General features: G+C 54.0%; 1 protein-coding gene across 1 annotated transcript in view; it reads right to left on the bottom strand.

Annotated features, from left to right (window-relative positions):
- The window catches only part of LOC113254695 (AGBL carboxypeptidase 4), a 180,037-nt gene extending 166,123 nt beyond the window's left edge, over positions 1 to 13,914 (bottom strand). Inside the window, exons 1-2 of the mRNA XM_057310255.1 lie at positions 13,805 to 13,914; positions 12,500 to 12,729 (exon numbers count right to left, since the gene is read on the bottom strand). Of these exons, the coding sequence (XP_057166238.1) occupies positions 12,500 to 12,729; positions 13,805 to 13,914 (340 nt within the window). The remainder of the gene's footprint in view (positions 1 to 12,499; positions 12,730 to 13,804) is intronic.
- Between the last annotated feature and the right edge of the window lie 7,292 nt (positions 13,915 to 21,206).

Genomic DNA, 21,206 nt, shown 5'->3' with positions numbered 1-21,206 from the left:
GATGGAAGGGAGGGAAGGAGGGAGGGCAGACAGGGGAAGGAAGGGAGGGAAAGGGAGGAAGAGCATGTGTTGTGGGCAGCACCGAGGAGTCTGGGGGCCAGTGGCAGAGTAGGACAGACAGACAGCATCCATGCCAGGACCCAGCACAAGGCCTGGCACAAACTTGGGACTTCGAGACATGTTTGTTGAGGGGCGCCTGGGTGGCTCAGTCAGTTAAGCACCCAACTCTTTGTTTGGGCTTAGGTCCTGATCTTAGGGTCATGAGATCGAGTCCCCCATCAGGCCCCGTGCTCAGTGGGGATTTTGGTCAGATGTTCTCACCCTCTGCCCCTCCCCCTGCTCTCGTACGCGCTCTCGCTCTCAAATAAGTAAATCTTTTTTTTTTTTTTAAGACGTGTTTGCTGAATTAATTTGATCTCTATTTTCTTTACTCGGTTCACTTTTCTCCACAACATTTAACATGACCTGAAATCAGACGTTTCTTTACTTGTTTTTTGTCCTCTCCTCAACTAGAGCAGAGGCTCCACAGGACAGGACTTTTAGGTATCTTCTCACCCCTAGAAGAGTACATGCTATGTAGGTAGTCCTCAAAAACTATTTGTTGAATAAATAAAGGCAGGCTGAGGGAAGCTGTGGAGGGCCACGAATGTCAGGCTCAGCAAAACGGCCGAGATATTGTTGGAACTGGGCCACCACACGTTCCCATTCTATTCGTAAGGGAAGGGTGGTTTGTAGAAGCATGGTGTTTTTATGGCTGTCCCCATTTTCCAAGGAAACTCTCCTCCCAGAGATGAGAGGCACTTCTCAAGGGAGTCATGGAAATGGGCTAGAATATCCAAAGTCAGGACACACCCGGATGGAACCCACTGACTAAAGAGGTGGTAAGGCTTAAGGTTGAGGGGAAGGGGACACATTTCATTTTTCTGACTTGTTCAGGTAGCCCCTGACAATTCAGATGCCCTCAGATGCGCACAGAGCTCAAAGCAGAGCTGGCTTCTTGGCTGCATTGGCGAGGGTCTTTCAAACTCCAGAGAGCAATCACACTGAGAAGGGGGCTGTATCTGTGGGGTAACTGTCCCTGATGGATGGTCCCCTCCTCCATGAAGCCTTCCTGAATCATAACCTCAATCCAGGAAAACTTAAGCTCCTTTAAGGGAGGGTCTCAGATTCCTTTTGCATTTCTAATACCTCACACAGGGCTGGGCACAGGATAGGGCTCCCCAAAGCCTCACTGAATGACTTTCACAATCAAACCAGGTTTCAAGTCCAGCTCCCTCTGATCCCAGTTCCTTGACATACCCCTCAACCTCACATACTCACGAAGTACAGGGGCTTTTATTTCCAGCTCAGGACCAAGCGGTATATCAGTATCTTAATAGCCTACAACAACTGCATCCCCCACATTACAGGAATAACATCTCTAAAATGACATCTGGAGGAAGGAGGTGGCATTTTTTTTCTATTGCTGAGGACATGATGCCAGAGAAATCTCATTACAACAAATCAAATGAGAGGAACAAAAAGATTTGCATATTTATCCCATCTTATGGCTCAGCGACAGCAGACTCTCTTTCATGTAACAGATCAGAATCCAAAATGGAGATCAAGCATGGACACATGGTAGGGGCTGGGGCGATGTGTCTGGAAGGAAGGAAGGAAGGAAGGAAGGAAGGAAAGAAGGTAGGCAGGCCGACCATATCTCACTTCCTTTGCTCAGCACTGGGTGCCACCCAAGCCCCGTCACACCATCATCGATTCACAAACATATCATAGAGAATCTGGGTGGGCACTCCATGGGGGCAAGGAGAGAGGAAGAAGTTGGCCCAGGCTTGGCTTCCTTCCTGATGATTCTTCTGTACTTTTATCAAGCAGTACTTTCCCAGGGGGTGAGTAGGAAGATCATGAGATTTCTGCCAGGTAGACCTAGACTCAAATCCTAACTCTGCCACTCACCAGCTGTGTGACCTCAGACATGCGATAGACCTCTCTGAGCCTGTGTCTTTGGCTAAAACTACCGATAAAAATATCTGCCTCAGGGGGTACTGTGGGAATTCAAGATGATCTGTATAAAGTCTCCTGAGTATCAGATAATGTGAAAGAGCCTCACTGGCTCTGAATTTCTGTACACATACACAATAATCACATAGTTATTGTTTTTAATGGAGTCTCTCAATGATGGGTAGCTCATTTACTTCGGTTGGGAAAAAGGAGAAAATGGAAGCATAGACTTGGTGACTTCTCCCAAATCTTCTCTGCGGAAGCTCTATGGCTGGTTCTCTGCTCCCCTGCCTGGCCTCGGGCACTGACAGGCAGCCCAGGAGGAAGCCAGAGGGCAGAGCGTGTGGCTGGCATGGCCCTGGAGCCCTGGCATCACTCCCATCCCCAAGGCCTCACCCTTGGGGGCTCCTCTCCCACTCTCCCAGGACCATCCATTTACACACCCCTAGAGAGCTGCTGGCCTGAGGCCACCACATAGGGAAAGTAGCCAATACTACGGCTAAAAGGAGACAGCTGGACAGAGGATGCAGTTCTTCTCTGCTCTGGTCCATTGGGTGAGAGAGCATGGCGACCTCCTAGGCAGGGAGTCTGCCCACCCCTCCCGGGGTGGGAGGCTTCAGGACCAGGGAGGCATGGGTGTCAGAACTGCTCCCAGGCCCACTCCCAGCTGCACACAAGTTTCCGATGGCCAACCTGGAACCCGACGCAGCCACTCATTGCAAAACTCCCTCAGGTCCCGTCTGGTGACCAGGGTAGATGCCCACCCTGCTGCCTTGGGAACATCCTAATGTTGGGGGAGCACTAAGGTGGCCCTTTGTCAAGTCAGCCTCCATTCTTGTCTACCACTCAGAGTGACAGAATGATGTTGTCCCTTCTGATGCCAGCTCTGGTCTGCAGCTCTGGGACCACTGACCCTGGGGGGTGGAAAGCAGAAAGACAAGAAAAGCAATATTTGCACACCCTCTGCGTGCCAGGTACGGCGCCAGGCCATCACAACTTTCTCTTTGAAACCTTCCCAATGACCCCGTGAAATGGCTGATACCCATGCTACGGGAGCGGGAACCGAGGTTCTGAGAGGTGAAGTAACACTCCTGAGATCACATGGCTCATGAATGCTGAAATGGGAGTCAATCTCAGGTCCGTTTGATTCAGAAACCCATGTCTTTGTGCCGCGGCACCCCGGGGCTTGGCACACCAAGCACTGTGCTGGGCAGCAGAGGCAGGCAGGGAGACAGAGGTGAAGGCCAGTGTTCACGTGCAGGTTCCATCGGGCTGCCTCTGTGATCCTGGGTGATCGTGGAATGAGTTCTAGGATCCCCAAGAGGCAGCCTGGTCCCCAGAGAGCTCTGCACTGATGGCCAGATCCGGGCGTGCCCTGCTCCAGGGGAACGAGCCTGTTCCTGCCATCTGCACAGGTGCCGTCTGCAATCCCTTCGCCACGGCAGCCCTGCCCCTGTCACGGCCGCCACGTACCCACAGGCCCTGTGCTTCCAACAGCCTTTGAGGAAAGGTGGCTGTCACGCCCCTCAGGACAGACTCTCGGAGCTGGCTAACATCGTCACTCCCCTCTTCTGCACACGGTCAGGCTGTGTTCCCTGGCCTCCCTCTCGGACGTGTGTACCATTTGGCAGTCCTGCTGGGGCAGCGGAGTGAAGGCGAGGTGGGCTTCCGGTCAGGCCCACAGAACCTCCAAGCATGACCCTCACTCCTTCCCTGACCACCCTTTCCAGAAACCTCACTCTTCCATGTTTTTTTTTTTTTTTCCAGCTGAACTTCCACAGACAAAGGCACGACCCCCTGTCTGACCCCACACAGCTAGCCTGGTTCTGGGTCCCCTGAGCAGCCACAACTCTGGTCCCAGCTGCACAGCCCATCTCATCCCTGTCCACTTCCCACCACTGCTTCTCTCCTGCATCACTTCCCGCATCCCTGGCCTCATGCCTCTGCTGGGACACCTTAGCACTCCCTGCCTCGGGGGCTCCGCATGTGCTGATCCCGAGGTCTGCAGTGCAATGCTAGTCTCTGAGCTGCCACATGGGCTGGCTTTCTGGCTCCATTTGTGGGTCTGCTCAAATGCCACCTTTTTAGAGGAGAGCTCCGTGACCACCTTCCTTGCGGCACCACTTCCTTTCCTGAGAAGCACTAGTTGCTACCTGCCACTATAAATCCACTTGCCCATTTGTCCTGTTGTCTGTCTCCCTCCACTAGAACACCAGCTCCACGAGGACTCTCTTTCAAATAGCAGCATTCAGAACAGGCCAGGAATATTGTCGTAACTGCATAAGTACTTGGTAAATGAATGATTGCAGCAGGGAATCGATGGATGACTCAAGGAATGAACGAAGCGACCACGTCCAAGGTCTCTGACCTCTGAGTCGAGAACTCTCCCTTGAATACAGTTCCCCTCAGCAGCCTCAGGGGAGCACCAGGGGAACTGTATCCAAGGTGGCCACGCTCCAGAGGGTCAGCCTCAGCCATCTGGAACATCCACTGAGAGAGGACAGTTTAAGCCATCTGGTCGCATTGCCGAGGTTGTCCTTGAGTGAAGTACCCCAGCTGGGAGACCAGTCACCTTCTCCCCGGCTCTCCTTCCTGCCCTGAACTTGCCCGAAGGCTTAGCTCCTGGCCCAGCAAGAAGGACTTCATCAGCCCTGGGCAGATGTGGGATCTCTAGCTCAGCCGACTGCAGCCAGACTGCCACTGCCAAGGGACAGACCGAGAGCACCTCCACCGAGACTCTGCCACGCGCTCGGGCCAATCAGCACCTGCCATGGGCATCATCTTCCAGAAAGCGTTTCTGGGGCTGCTGGTGGGCATCCTGGTGCTCTGCCGCAATAGCCTCTTTAATTATACAGTAGCAGGTGACAAAGACTAATCTTCCTCGGCAGAGACTCCCTGGTGCTTGGCGTGCTTCTCACAGTTAAATCCAGCTTTGTGGCGGCCCGGACTCCACGGGCCAGAAACTGGGCATTTCGCTGCAGCTGCCCATTGGAACGGCCGGGGCGGGGGGCTCGGGTCAGAGGGGTACATCCCAGGGTCTGGCACGGAGACACCCCGGCTGGAATTCAAGTAAAGGCCGCAGACCCTTACTTGTTCAATCAGGGGTGAGATCTGTTGTTCTACTTTGATTTGGGGTCACTTTGTGGTGTCTAGAAATATTTTACTTTGTGAGTCTAAGAGTGGTGTTCTTGGAAAGGAAAGGGGCAGGAGAGAGAAAGAACGCTGGCGAGAATTCTCTATGCATTCTGTGTTTCCTACACGTTTGCTCATCTAACCTAGTGATGTGGGCAGGGTCACTGCCATTTGCAGGTGTGGAAACTGAGGCTCAACGGAGGTGAAGGGATTGTCCAAGGCAACACAGGATTTTCCAGGGTTCCAGCTAATGAACACACATCTGCTGGAAGGTTGCCTTTGTGGGAAAACGGCCTGACCCTCAAGCCCACACCCAGGCATTTGCTATAGAACCGCCCTCTGCTCGGGCTCCCAGGTGCTTTTACTGTGATGGGGCGGAGAGTGCCAGGGGCAGGGCAGTGGCCCCACTGAAGGCTTGCCAGGGGTGCAAAGGTTTTGTGAGGCACAGCACAGAGGCTAGCTGTGAGCTCAGGGCTGCAGGAGCCCTGCAGAGGGAATGGTCACTCCGAGGGAGATGAGGAGAAGGGCCTTGAGAGACCACGATGGCTCTGAGACAGAGCGCACAGCATCTGCGGAGCCCCAGAGGCACCGTGGGAATGACACAGAGAGCAAGGGTCGGGAGGCTTTGTGAGGAGGGTCCCAGAAGACAACCCCCTCTCACCAAGGGGATGCTTTATTCTGCCACCTGTGGGGCTCACTGAGGTCTTCTGGGCAAGGGAGGCCATACTTAGAGCCTTGTTTCCAGGAGATTGTCTGTGCCACCAAGGGAGGAACAGATTAGAACGGCTAAGCCTAAAAAGCCTGTTCCCTCCTTCTTTTAGGAAGATGATTTTCCAAAGTACTGTTGCCTCTGAGAGGTAGCCTGCCACCATCTGGGGATATAGAAAATAAATCTCCCTGGTGTTGGCGTCTTTTCCCCATGGGCCACCTCCATCTGCTTCCCTAAGCCTGCCTGCCTGAGACCCAGGCATTCCTGCAAACTCAGGCTTGTGGAGAGGCCCCAAAGTGTGGCCAGACCTGGGTGAGAAGGCTGTCCCTGCCCGGGCTACAGGGCTACACATCAGGTCTTTTTTTTTTTTTTTTAACATTTTATTTATTTATTCGACAGAGATAGAGACAGCCAGCGAGAGAGGGAACACAAGCAGGGGGAGCGGGAGAGGAAGAAGCAGGCTCACAGCGGAGGAGCCCGATCCCATAACGCCGGGATCCGCCCTGAGCCAAAGGCAGACGCCCAACCACTGTGCCACCCAGGCGCCCCTACACAGCAGGTCTTGAATAAGGGAACTTGACCTGAGGCCAGGAGGACTGGGGTGGGGGGGGGGCAGGGAAGGAAAGGGTGGCCCCCTGAGGAAAAAGACCACCTTGGCCCCAGTCTCCCTCCTATTGACTTGTTGATTGAGCTCAGGGAACCCCCTTCCCTCTCTGGCCTCAGGGTCTGTCTCTAAAGTGAGGAAAGGACACAGGGACAACTGCTAGCTATCACTGACTCTGGCTCAGAGTCTGCTTGCCTGTCTTGTTCTCCCTTCTCCTTCCCCTCCACAAAGTTCCATGAACTGTCTATTCTGTACTAGGCTCTGAGCAAGTCTTCACGGCTGCAAAGACAGATAAAAATACAGCTTGTTTACTGAAGCATTTTTATATATTGTTTAGTGAGGAAAGCAAGCTACAAAGAAAGATGTGATATTTGTATGTATTTCGTGGGTGTGTATATAACATATAGCAAAAAACACATTCAGTAGAAAACTAGAAAGGCATACACTAGTCTAACAGCTATTTGAATGGTGATACTATTCCTTTGTAATTTGGGGCCTCCCCTCCACCAGTTTTTCTGCATTGTCCTGTATTACTCTAGAAGTTAAAAATCAGTTGCCGCAGCTAGTCTTCAGTGAGCGCTCGCTATCTGCCAAGCATTCTTCTAAGAGCTCGCAGAATTAACGAGTTTAATCCTTGTAATAACCCCGTGAAGTAGAGCCTACTGTTATCCTGTTTCACAGATGAGGAACCAGAGGCACAGAGAAATTAAATAACTCTCGGAAGGTCACACAGCTCACAGGGAGTGCTGCCGGGACTCATTCCCCCTTCACCAGACAGCTTCTGGCGAGCAACAGATGTGACAATGAGGGAAAGCGGCTTCCCTGCATTGGAGGGCGGGACATGAACAGGGCGGATGCAGGTCTCTGGGCTCCAAAGTTCTCCTCAGAGAGACTGCTCACTGTAGTTGACAACAACGCGGAGGACGTGTTCACTGGATGGAAAAGACCTTCCAGAAAGAGGAAGCAAAGACACAAAGGCTGGAAGGCGGGAACTGTCTGGGCCTGTCCAAGGAAATGCAGAAGCCAAAGATGTGGGATGTTGCATTTGGAGGGAAGGTGAACAGGGGGAGAAGGCTGGTGGGCCAGATACAAAGAGTTCTGCCACCCGAGCTAAGAGGCGAGGCTTTGTCAGGGCAGCGGGGAGTCATGCAAGCTTTCCCAGCAGGAGACAGTTTGGTCAGATGGGGTTTAAGGATCCCTCCCGGGAACCTCCACTCATTCTCTCACCATCCCTGTTCCCTTCTTTCTTTCTTCTCTTTCACTGTGAGGAGACGTCCCACTAAACATGCTTTCATGCCTTCCATATGGTGCTGGGAAGATTCAGAAAGGAGTAAGACTGGGTCTCCCATCTCTGCAGGGATTTTATAACCAGAAATAAGACCAATATTAGGACACAAGGTAGTTCTTCAAGAAGCGTCCCCAATTCACCACTGCACTGGCCTACTTATGGAGGTAGAAGCCCCTGAGCATTCTTTAGATCCAGTGCAAACCTCACCTCCTCTGGGAAGCCTTCCCTGATGATTAACCTCTCACACAGAGTCTTCCATCTCTCCTCTTTGGGTCAGCCTTCACTCCTGGCACAGTGTGTCCTTATTTGTCTGCCCCTGCTGCTCCCCTCCACCCATGGCTGGCATCACAGAGTCTATTGACTGGAGGGGACACGGGCTGGGCAGCACTCTTGGGGCACTTGTGGGAGAGCTGGGATCAGGAAAGGAGGAGGGTCCTGAGGTTCAGAGATGCTGGAAGATGCTGCATGTTGGAGGTGAGACTGGCTCAGACTTTCAGTGACATCACAGCAAACTAACAAAGTGCTCTTGATGGCCTCCCATGTCTCTGGGAGTCTGTCAGTCTCCATGTGTGAGTCTGTGGCTGCCAGTGTCCCTGGCCTTACCAGCGAAGCCATTAACCTTTGGTGTTGAAGGCAGCTCGTCTGTTCACAGTTAAGAAGACAAGCACTAGGCATGGTGATGTCAGAAAGGCCTCATTTGACACCTTGTCTGTCACCACTAATTAACAGGTTCAGAAGCACGGGGATGGACTTTTCCAGGCAAGTACCACCCTTCCCGCTACCCCTGGGGGCAGGAGCTCGGGGTGACCACCTGGACCTGGCATGACACCCGCTCCCCAGCTCCCCCAGCACCAAAGCAAGTGTGCCCTTGCCCAGGGTTTTGCGGCCCTCTGCCCCTGGCCCCCCTCTCCGGCCCCTCCTTGCCCTTGTGTCCCCACCACTTCTGAGTACTGTTTCCTCTTGCCCGGATTCCTGAAGCAGCCTCCTAACGACCTCCCTTCCTTAAGTACATCCTTTTCCGGGCCTTCCCATGGAAGCCAGAGTAAACTTTCTGAAATGCAAACTGGATGGCACGACTCCTTGCTGGAACCCTCTCCATGGCTCCCCAAAGGCCCTTGGGATGTGGCCTCTGCCTTGGTCTCCAGCCTCACCTTCCTGGACTGTGTCTCACCCGCCCCCCACTCCACTCCCAGCACTCTTGCTCCAGCTCAGCTTCCACCTCTGCGGCCCCCTTGGCTGGTGCTTTCTGTCCCCCCCTTCCCTCTGAGTCCTAAGGGCTCACGGCTACCTCCAGTTCCCTTCTCCCCAGAAGGGCTCCCCTCTTCCCCGCAAGTCTACAGGAGCTCCAGCTTGCATAAGCTTTCTATACATATTCCTTCCAGCTTTCATTCGACAGACCTGTGCTGGCATGTGCCAGGCACCGTGAGGGTCAAACCACCCCCATCGTCGCCTCCAATCCTCCAAGTGCCCTGGGAGCTGGAGGAGGTCTCAGGACCCGGCCTTTTCCCAACATTCCAGTCCCACTGTTTGCTGCTTTCTGTCCCCATGGTAAGACCCTGAGCACCCCTTTTGCCCTGGCTGGGCCTCAGTTTCCACCTTAGCAAAATGAGGTCCTCATCCCTACATCTGAAGGGCAATCTGTGAGTTAATATTAGTAGTAGTAGTAATAGTAATAGTACTAGTAATAATAATAATGCAGAGCACTAAATACAGGCCGGCGTCTGTTCAGAGTGCTTTACACATAAATCAATTCCTTCCGCCTGCTCGGCTGGTCTGGGAGGCTAAGGGACTTGCTCAGCATCAGGCCTGGACCCGGGAAGCGCCCAGTAGCTACTGGCATCATCGGGACAGTCACATCTGGCCTGAAGGAGGCATGTGAGACAGGAATATGCCAGACACGTTCTGGGGCCGGCAAGCAGACGAGCCTGGCTGGAGCTCAGGGCCCGTGTTTAATAAAAGATTAATGAAATTGTCAAATTGACCTTGTCAGTGTCTGCTCAATCCAATTACGTGGCTGTGGCCCCCATGAATGGGGTTAAAACAGAAGTGCACGTGAGAGACATCAGGACGGCCGCCCCGGTAGACAGGCTTCCTGGGAAACCCCGCAGGGAAGAGGTGCCTGCAGCCCGGCCCGGTTGTCTCTGCCCTCATTCCCCGGCCCCGAGAACTGCTGGCTACTTGCGGGGCACAGTGTCCCCTTACTCAGGAGAAACTGCAGCTGTGCATCCACTCGCCACAGATAAAGTGCTTGGCACCCCTGACTGATGCCCACGCTGTGCGAAGCCATGCTGTGCTGGGCACGGGGCCTCATGGAAGGAAGACACAGTCGCTGTCCTCAAGAAGTCCTTGGTCTGGCGAGTGGGAAAGACACAGAAGCAAACAGAATTCAAGTGAGAGCAGGGCCCAGGGAAAGCATTCGGGAAGGTTCCTGGAAAAGATAGCACCTGAGGTGAGGAGTGGCCCAGGAGCTGACCCGGAGGAGAAAGATGTGAAGGGTCCCTTCCCCTGGGGACAGCCAGGCTTGAGGCAGGGGGACAGGGAGGGATCTATAAGGTGCTGGGGGCAGGGGCTCCAACAGAGAATAGAAACAGGAGTTTGTTCACAGTGGAAAGGGCTGGGGGCTGGGCCGGTAGAAGGGCCACTTGGGTGCCCATGGAGGTCATAAGATGGGGGCATGGTGAGCTTCCTCCAGGGCAGTTTTCTAAGGAATGAGCCCCAACAGTGCTCTGTGCGTGGGGAAGCTCAGCCCTCTCTGGAAGGGTCTGGCAGAGCCTGGATGGAGGGCACATCTGAGGAATCTATGGCACCAGCTGCCGCTTGACTGACCTCAAGGTTCTGAGGAAGCCCCTGCGTGGGAGGCGAGGCACAGGGCCCCTCCCCCACACCCTGCCTCTGCTGGCAGCCCTTGGTCCTGGGTCTGCGGCCCTGCCCCCCACCTCCTGCTCACCTGTGGCATTTCCTGGCTTCTTCCCCTGAGCAGCCCTTTTCAGTTTGCTAAACCTGCTCAATCCCTTCAACAGCTAGAGCTTCACAGTGACGCCACAAGAAAGACAGCACCCTTGTTCCCATCTTACAGCTGATGAAACTGAGGTTAAGAGAGACCCGATGCTTCTCCTGAGTCTGGTTCATAATGGAGAAGAGACTCATGCCTACTCGTTCAGAACGAAAAACGAAAATCCTATGCTCATGCCGTTCCCTACGGTTATTTTGAAGGGAATGCGGACTAAAGCAGGACCTCTTGGTGTGAGCAGTCAGGAGACACGGGCAGATTCTGAGTGGCCCCTCACCAGACAGGCCAGCATCTGTCTTAACTTCAAAAGGCAATCCTGCCAGCTGCTTCTCTGGGGCTCAGCAGGGACCCCCAAACATGAGACCCGTATTTGGATGTTGCTTTCAAACCCTGTGATTCATGATCTGCCAGAGATCCGATTAGAACAAGTATTTGTCCACGGCCCTGCCTCAGTGCCCCGAGGGAGGTGAGGTCCCTGTCCCCTCCCAGTGAGTGACATCACTGCCCACCCACTCAGCCAAACCAGAAATGGCAGGGGGGGGGCATCGCTGAGTCCCAATCTTCTCCCCGCTCTGTCCAAACAGCAAGTCACCGCGGCTTCACCCCAAACACGTGCTTCTTCTGATCTGCCCCACCCCTTCATTCCCGCACTCCTGCTTTGCTCTGGCCCCACATTTCTTGCCGGGGCCGTTCAACCAGCTTCCGGACTGCTCCCCCCTCAGTTCTTACCCTCACCTGTTCATCGTCTACAATTCCACCACAGTGGTCCTTCTGAAGCACCAGTCTGACTGGTCCCTCCCGGGCTTAACACCCGTCCCTGTGGCCACGTCAGAGCATCGTCCAGCCCGTTAGCCCAGGTGATGAGGGAACGGAAGGCAAACTGAGGACAAAGCAGAAGCTGACACTCTGCAACCCCCCCCCCCCCATGGGATGTATGTGACATTCCTCACGCACTCCTGCTGCCCTAAGGACGAAGAAACAGTCCTTACTACCTACAGCCCATTGACAAGTCCTTGAAACAGGCATGGTGACATTCCTCTAGGAACGCAGCTGCCTCGATGTTCATACTTTGCTAAGGGCAAAAGGCAGTCCTAGCCCGACCCCCTGCCCTCCACCAAGATCCTGTAAGTCTACTTTAAGGTATAAAAATTCCTTTGGAAACTTCCTTTATCTCTAACCCCCGAGATACGTGTTGGCAATCATCCCCCGAGCATGTGGCCCACCGATCTACATCTGGAGGGTCTCATGACTCAGGTTTTATTCGACGGTATTAAACGACGCTTTCCCAACAGTAGCCAGCCCCCTCAAGGTCCTGGAGACCTTGCTTCCAAAACTCCTTAGAGACTTCCGCTATCCCTAGCCCCCTCCCCACTTGAGGGTATGTAACGGGCCACCCCTCACAACCGGGGCAGCAGCTCTTTCTGCCCACAGGTCCTGTCGCCGCGCTTTAATAAACCACCATTTCGCACCAAAGACGCCCCAAGAATTCTTTCTTGGTCGTCGGCTCCGGACCCCACCCCAGTGAACCTCACGCATATTCCCCAACTTCATCACAGGGCCTGCCACCCCGCAGCCTTGTCACTCAGCAGGTCGCACTCGGACCCCGCACTCCACACCCCACTCCGAACCTCTCAACGCGCCGAGCAAACGCCGAGCTTTTCCGGTTGTTCAGTGTCCACTCCCCCATCTGTTTACCCAACTTTCGAGCCCCCATTATATGCGAGGCTCGCTTCTGGTCATCGTGCTTACAAGACATACCTCGCAGCCCGGGGCGGGGACCCGCCAACGTCCCAGTAACCGTTTGAGGACGGACGGAAGTGGAGCCATGGCGGAGGCCCGGAGCGCGGCCCTGGAGCGCGCCCGCCTGGGGGGCAGCCTGAGCGCTCCTGCCCTGGGCCTGGCCCCACAAGGCCAGCCTTGCTCCCGAGGGAGCCGGCGGAGCGCTGGAGGAAGCGGGGGCAGCCGTGCGGACACTGGCGGGGGTGGGGCTGGTTTAGGGCCCGCAGGCCTTACGTCACCCGGCCCCTCGGCTCCTAGCGCCTTTCGCCGTCCTCAGGCCCTGAGGTTCCCGCCTGAAGCTCGTTCTCACCTGAGAAGCGGCCGCCGGGCACCTCCCCCAGGGCACTCAGGGAAAGCGCTTCAGTCCTTCCTTTGTGCCCCTGCAACGCCCCGCACAGCTTCGGCCCGGCGCTGCAACGCTGAACCGCCCAGGTTTTCCACCACCACCCCACCCCCCCTCCGTTCATTCACTCATTCGTTCACAGCTTGAACACACGCTGCTCCACCAGCCCCCGGGGGCGGCCCGGGCTGTGCCTTCAGGTGCCTCCCCCCCCCCCGCCCCGCGCCTGGGAGGCGGGGCGGGGCTCTGTGGGCTGCACCTCGTTATCCCGCGCCAGCGCCGGCGAGGCACCTGGCCCGGAAGGGCTTTGGGTGAGTATTTGCTGAGTGAATAAACATTTGAGATCATTTTATTGAAATACTTCAGAGTAAATTTGGAGACAGGCATTCCTCTACTCAAGAGTAATTTAATAACCACAAATGTCTTTAACACGGTGGGGAGGCAAAAAAAGGTGTGCGTTTTCCGTTATTGCTGCTGTTAAAATAAATGGCATTTTTAATAAAGTGTCCCCATACAGCGTACAGAATGTGGCCACATGATGAAATAAATAAATATATGGTGAAATTATGCATTGCAAAGCAGACTTTTTCTGGTCTTTTGGTTATTAAATTTAATCACTTTTGAGCTGTGCCTCTACTCTTTTTCCTAGAGGCAGGTACGCTTTTGATTAAAATGTGGGCCCCAGAGCACTTTCACAGGGGAAGGCTGAGTACGTCCCCAGAGGAACCGTAGCAGAGCGAGCAAACGGGATGACGGGGCCAAGGCAGCAGCCACAATTTGCTTCTCGCTTGATGGACGTGTTTATCCCCAGACAGAGTGCACGGCAGTTGCAGGGCGTATGGAAATCTTGCAATTAAGGCAAAGTCTAATTAGAGACTGCATATTCAAAATACAAAGGGAGCTCCGAGTGGCAGCCACTCCGGTCGGCTCGGAGACGTGATTACCCACTCCCGTCCTTGCCTGAGCCCCCGTCCACTGAATCATGAGGAGGGGGGATGTACATCTCGCTGCCATACGTGGATTCTCTGGTGGCAGCTCTGACTTCACGGTCCATGGGGACACCTCCGCCCAGGGAGGACAGCACAGGTTTGGGAATCCGCCAGTCCTGGATTTGTGGTCTGGTTCTGCTCCTTATTACGCCCCAGCCTCGGCATCCCTGCTTCCCTTAGGGCCACAGAAGGATCAAGCAAGGGTTTTGTGGGGACATAGTACAGAGGACGTGCAGCTCAGGAGCCTGCCCTGCGTGGGGCCAGAGGGGAGAGCCTGGAGGGGGGGCTCTCACCACTACAGCGTTCGTTGTGCCCACAGGGCCCACGGATGGGTTTCTTTTGGACTTTTCTCCTGTCAGTGCCTGACACCGCGCTGAGCAATCAATCTCATTGTCCACAGAGGTGAAAGCCTGGAACAGGCTGTTACCCCTCAATGCAAACAGTCCTGGGGAGCAGAGGCGGCGGGAGGGACTGATGGCAGAGCTTGCGATCCGGGCTCCTGGCCCAGAGCCAGCAATAGTTCCTGAGCTTGGAAGGGTCAAGAGATGAATTCAAAATTGTCTTTGCCTCGAGGAATTCGCCAGCTAGCCAGGCAGACAGACCAGAACAGAGCACAGGCGCGTGCGGCACCATTTACATCCCTACAACGTTTTACAGTTTAAAAAATGCTTTCTCCACTGATCCCTCGCTTCATCCTGCCACGAGCCTGTGAGGGCGGGGTTCACACTGGCCCCTAGGCCCTGGATCCCCAGGCCCAGGTCTGCTCTTCAGGCACACAGAAGGGGAGGTGTGTGTCGCAGACCCCCCCCCCCCCGGGCCCCCCCAGGCATGCTATATCGGAACCCCTCTGCTTTCTGCTCTTTCTCTTCAGATCCCCCTTTTGTCTTTTTGTGTGAAATAGTGACAACGTTGCAGACACCTCTTTTGTACCCCTGCCCATCCCACCCCGGAGTGGGATGACCCCAGAGGCCATGCCTCTCTCCCTCCCGCGTCCTCACACTCCGACTGCGTGGCTCTGCGTCCCTTAGCGGCCTGTGCTGGCGGCTTGCATGTTGGATGGATTCACCTACGTCGACTCAAACTCTGTTTCCTTCCACTGCCTGCTTTTCTGACTCCACATCATGCTTTGGGGATTTAGTTATGCGGATACACGCATCTCTAGTTGGTTGCTGGCTGTATGATATTTCGCTCTAGGAAGAAAGTCAGTGCTCACGTATGCACATGTACAGTTATCCTGCTGTGGGACGTTTGCCTCCATCTTTCCACCATCCCTGCTGCTGCAGGGAGGGGAAACTTACGACACGGCTATACCCCAACCCCAACCAGGGGGAGACGAGCCCTCCTCTAACTCTGTCCTAGAGGGCAGGTCTGGCACCCAGCCCACTAGCAGTCAGTGTGATTACTAGAAGGCACTGAGGCCCTGATGAAACAACAGTGGGCTTGGTCTCGGAAAGACCTGGATTTCAATCCTGAAGCTTTCACTTATCAGATCTGTGACAGTGTGCAAAAAAGCTAACCTCTCTGGGCTGCGGTGTCCTCATCAGGAGAAATAAAGACAGTAACGCCAATTCTGAAATACTCTTGTTGTGATGATCTCAATGCGTAATGTCTTCAGTGTGGATCCTGACCTACAGGAGGAGCTCAGCAAAGCTACTGGAAAGATCTCCTGGCCCTGGGCAGGGGAGAGGGGTGGGGGAGGCATCACGTGCTCTTGTTGGCTGCCCTTCTCACACTGAGTAAGGAAGTCCGGATCAAAAGCTCAGTCTTAGATGAATGGATAAAGATGTGGTATATGTATACAAAAGAATATTACTCAGCTATCAAAAAGAATGAAATTTGTCATTTGCAATGATGTGGACTGAGCTAGAGAATATAAGGCTAAGTGAAATAAGCCAGTCCGAGAAAGACAAATACCATATGATCTCACTCATGTGGACTTTAAGAAAGAAAACAGAGGGACATACAGGATGTGGGGAAAAGAGAAAAAAGGAGAGAGGGAAACAAACCATAGGGACTCTTAGAGAACAAGCTGAGGGTTGATGGAGCGAAGTGGGTGGGGGATGGGTTAAGTGGGTGATGGGTATTAAGGAGGGCACTTGTTATGGTGAGCACTGGGTGTCGTATGTAAGTGATGAATCACTGAATTCTACTCCAGAAACCAATATTGCACTGTATCTTAACTAAGTAAAATTTAAATTAAAAAAAGTGACCAACCCCCCAAAAAAACCCAAAAGATCAATCTTAAAGACAAAAAAAAAAAAAAAAGAAAAGAAAAGAAGCCAACTTATAATAATAGTTTAAAACCTAGGAGAGCCCAACCCACCTTCAAATCTGGCCATAGTCTCTATTCCCTCTGTGCCTTTAACGGGCAACACTGGAAATCTCCAGGTGTGTGGGGCACTCAGTCTTGGACCAGGCTCCCTGAAGGGCAGCCCCACCCTACAAAGCCCCACCTACCCCCCTGGGTCCTGAGGAAGGCAGCACCAGGCTGGGCTACGAAGGGTTAAATCTCTCCCTTCCCCAAGAGATTGGAGCCAATGAGGCTTTCTGCTTAAATGGCCTATAACCACCTCCCAAAGCTCCTTCTCAGAAAAGTGCCAAGTCAGCAAAATGAAAATAATTTAAAGAGCCATTGGAAAGAGGAACTACGGCCTCCCTCCTTCTACCCACAATGATAGCTTCTCAGTAGTGAGTGGCTCTCATTTTTCATATCCAGGGCCAAGGGCTTTGCACCGTTTGGGGAAAGAATATGTCACAGGCTGAAATCTGCTCCCTCACGGGAGGAGGGGCAGGGGGAGCAGGAGGACTGCAGGTCACGGGCACTGTAACCGGACTGCAGGTCCCGGGCGCTGTAACCGAGGAAACGGGCTTGTAATGAGCAGTGAAGAAGCCGCGGTGATCTAATGCGCAGTGGAATGAATATCGACAATACTATCGGACACGTGATAAATACTGCTACACCCGGATATCGCGTATAAACGCTTCAAAGTAACACACTGTACCCCTTAAACTCCCACGATGCTACATGTCAAATTTATTCGAGAAAAAAATGAACAGGGGAAACGAAGGCTCCCAGAAGCAGGCGGAGCGCGCCATCCCTGCTGCCTGCTTCGTGGGGCCGAGGGCCGGGCAGCCCGTTAGTGAGCGCCGTGTGCCCAGACTTCGCACAACAGCCCTGACACAGTGCTGATGGTATTCTTTCCACGTAGCTAATAAATCTGAGGACCCAGAATGTTCAGTCGCTTGTCCAAGGTCATGTTACTCAACAGTGGTGGAGGGAAGCTTCAAACCTGCGCTGGCCTCACACTGATGCTGTTTCCACGGCGTCGGGGAGCGGGTGCTCAGGGAGACCTGACACAGTCAAACCCAGGCCTGCAGTCGGCCCCCTCCCTGGACACGGTTCATCTCCCCTTTGGGGGCTGTTGCCTCTGCAGGGGCAGAGTCCCGACCAGGAGGGCCTGACATGAGCGGCCCAGAGCACGGGGGTGTGTGAAGGAGGGGCTGCTCTGGACACAGGTGCCTGGGCCCGTACCACCTGGACCACTGCACAATGGTGCTCGCAGCCCGGTTCCCACGTGGCGTGCCAACAGTCAGGGAGGAGGGACAGTGGGCATCTGCTCCTCAACATCGCTCACCTGGGTTATTCCAAAAACCTCCTGGCCTCCTGTCTCTCCCCAGGCCGCCCACCGCACCGATGCTGGCCTGATTTTTCAGCAGCTGTCTGTGGTCTTCAGGGACCAGCACCTCAGCCTGGGGCCAGGGGCCAGCACCTCAGCCTGGGGCCAAGGCCCTCCACGGTCTCACCCTTACACCCCTCTCCTGCCTCCTCTCTCAATACCAACTTCACCTCCCCTCCTTGAAACGTCTATCCTCTCCCACCTCCTGCCCCCTGCTCACAATGACCGCGAACATTTACATAGCACTGTGTGTCCGGGGCAGCTCTAAGCTTTATAGACATGCACTGAGTGCTCACGGGAGCCTGAGACCTCTATTTTACGAGGAGGAAACTAAGGCCCAGACCAGTTACCGAACTCACTCCAGGTCACGTGGATTGGGGGGGAGGGCGCAGGGGAGCCTGCCTCAGCCCCAGGCAGTGTGAGGTCAGACTCCTCACACTTCACCACTGCCAGATCCGTTCCTTCTTTCTTGACTTGGCAGTGCCCTATCCTGGGGGAACACGGCCAGGGAGGTCTCAGGACATTCTCTTGAAGGGCTTTACTGATTCCCCAAAGCCTTAAACCTCCCGGCGGAGGGAACTGCTGGTTTGGCATAGCCTTTGGTCATCAGAGGCCGGGATTTCATCTGTGCCCGGCCCTGTGCTGGGCTCAGGGACTCAGGGAGGAACACATGGTGGCCCCTGTGAGTGCTCACAGTCCAGCAAGAAAGATGGAGGCACCATGACTGACAGTCCAGGCTGACAGACGAGCAGAGGCACAAGGCAATTTAAAACAGAGCTGACACATGACTGGTCTCAGAAAACCGTTTCGGTGGGGTCACTGTGCTCCAAAACCAGGGAAAGGTGTACGTAAGGGTAGGGTCGGGGCAGGCATAGTATGAACAAATCCCCACAGCCCCTCTGGCTGGGTCTGCAGCTCAGACCCTAAAGCCCCCGGAATTTTCTCGGCATGAAAATCCCATGTCTGCTGAGCTCTGGACAGGGCTGCAGATGGCCGTGAGTGAGAACTGCCGAGGAATTAATGGCAGGGGACCAAGGACAGTGCTGCAGAGAAAGCTAGCCTGGCATTTGTTCCTGTATCGCTTCTCTGACAGCTGCTACCGTGAGTTCAGGGGTGACCAGGGTGATTGCTGGCAATCTGGGCTCACTAAAAGTTTCTGGATAAATTTCAGGGGCCCATTCCAGGGGGCAAGGAGGATCCCTTGTCCAGATTCTTCCCACAGAAGACTCTGTGTGGGAGTGGCCCAGGCCCCGGACATTTATTACCTCCTTCTTCCCATAACACTACTGGCCTCTTCAGGAACACCCGTGGCCTGCCCCTAGGCAGGAGCTAAGGGACAGGCCTGTCCTTCCCGCACTGGGATTGAGTCGCAATGACTCCAGGGTTTGTCTCTGCTCCATTCCTCCTCCTCCAACTTTGGGGTCCTTGCTTTAGTTCAGATCTGGATTGGGGCCACAGCCTCCTACTGAGTCTTTGACTTTTGCATTTATTTATTCAATAATTTTTTCATGAGTGTGTACTATGTGCCAGGTGCTCAGACTCCATCAGCGAACAAAATAGAAACCAAGATGCTGAAGTGGATGGTGGATGTAATTATGATAGAATTTGTGAATTATTCAGATACAAGAACAGAGAGAGAAAATCCACAACTCAAATATAGGTACTTGTCAGTAATTCTGGTTATTGTTTGGGGCGGGAGGGTGTTGGTGCAGAGGATGTGGGGGTCTGGCTCCTTTTTGTTTTATTTCATGTCCCTGACACCTGGAAATGGACACAGCAGATGACTGAAACAGGGAGGCTTTGCCCTACTGATTCCTTGAAATAGTCCCTCTTCCAATCTACCGCCTCGTCATCCAATCTACCATCACCCCTGGAAGGCAGATGGAAAATCCCATTTTCCACATGACAAAGTGAGTCTCAAAGTAGTGAGACTAAGCACTTGGCTGCAGAGTCGGCTGCGAGGCCCAGGCCCTCTGTCCATCCTTCTTGCTCTCTAACCACAGCTTCTCCTGGTTGTAGCACATTGGTATGAAAACACCAAGATGTAATTACATGCCACTTAACATAATTACAATATGGAAAAGTACCTTTGTTGAGATCAGTGATTCTCCAAGTGTGGTCCCTAGACCAGCAGCTCCGGCATCACCCTGAGACTGGATGGAAACGTCAATTCGCACCAAGACCTGATGAATGGGAACTCTGGGGCGGGACCTGTGCTCTGGGTTTCAACAAGCCCTGTGGGAAATTCTGAAGCAGGCTGAAGTTTTAGAACCACTGGTAGAGAGGAGAGAGCATTGGATCTTGCCTCGGGAGACTTGGGTTTAAGTTCCATCCATTAACTATGTAACTCAGGAAATTCAAATTACCCTTCTTTATAGCCTGGTTCCTTACCCTCAAAATAGAGACACATCAGAGAACTGCTATGAGGACTCACAAGCAGTAATATCTGTCTTTTATATTATTAGCCAATGTAATAATAATAAAGCCATTCATTCATTCACGCATTCATTCATCCAACGAGCACCTAGGCTCCTGGACCCAGGCCCCCCAGGCTGGGCGTGACCATTTTGCTATCTTTTTAGAAACCCCTGGGCTGAGACACAGGCTGATGGTCTACAGCATACAGACAATCCCTCATTAGATAAAGCTGGTTCTCTAAGTTTTACTGTGCAAAGGTGGGGGCTGTGACTGTGACCGCGACGACAGGTGCACGCCGCGCCAGGGACCCGAAGTGCTACGCCAGCAAAAGGACGCGGATTTAGCCAGGACCCATTCAGGGCCAGGGTCTTGCTCACACACTTTCACTGGGGATTTCACCGAATCCTTAGAGCGAATCCTCAGAGGCCGAGTTTTCGGGGCTGTACTACACGGGTGAAGAGAGGCAGAGAGAGCGCGCTTGCCAGGGCTCCGAGCCGTCAGCATGCCCGGCGTCGATACCACCCCATCTGAGGACAGGACGCATCAGGGCAAGGATCCCTTGGCTCCCACACGCCGTCCAGGTGCCGGCAGCCGAGCGCCTCCGGGGCCCGCTTTTGCGTCAGGAGCTGGCTAGCGTGCTTCCTCATGTTGTCCTCCCAACAACACTACAGAGTGAGAACCACTGTTGTCGTGTTTCTGCTGTGGAAACAGAAGCTCAGGAACCCATGGGACTCATGGAGCAGGAGAGGGGCCGTGGATTCAAACCCGGGACCGCCTGGCTCCCAGCCCCGCTGCCCCCACCCCTGGCCTCCCGGAGGGACCGGAGGGACGGTGCCGGCGGGAGCAGCGCTTCACCACCACCTCTTTCAAATGCCCATCTTTTATGAAGTCTCCTGTTTCATTTTCTTCATGAAAATGCTTCTTCTCTGCTAGGATCCTGCTGGTTGCTATAAACAGTGTCTTCAAGTTAAAAATTCACCCTTCCTCCTCTCCTCCACTCCCTTCCTCTCATCTGAGAGTAAAACTGAGGCTCTGGGCAGACAGGACATACTTAATGTCCCTCACTTCCCACCACTGGGATCCCTCCAGCTCCCATGGCAAGGGTCCTGCAGGGCTGCCTACCCCGTGCTGACCAGCTCAGCGCCTTGGGCCCTCTGCTCAGACCTCACCATCTCAACGAGCCTCCCCCGGCACCCCCACAGATAAGCCAGCCTTCTCCCCGCCGCACACGGTCTCCCTGACTCTGCACTGCTTTTCTTTTT

The sequence above is a fragment of the Ursus arctos genome, unplaced genomic scaffold, assembly GCF_023065955.2.
Source record: "Ursus arctos isolate Adak ecotype North America unplaced genomic scaffold, UrsArc2.0 scaffold_12, whole genome shotgun sequence".
Taxonomy (NCBI): Eukaryota; Metazoa; Chordata; class Mammalia; order Carnivora; family Ursidae; genus Ursus; species Ursus arctos.
The sequence above is the reverse complement of the archived record's forward strand: the minus strand, read 5'-3'. Positions and strand labels throughout refer to the sequence as shown.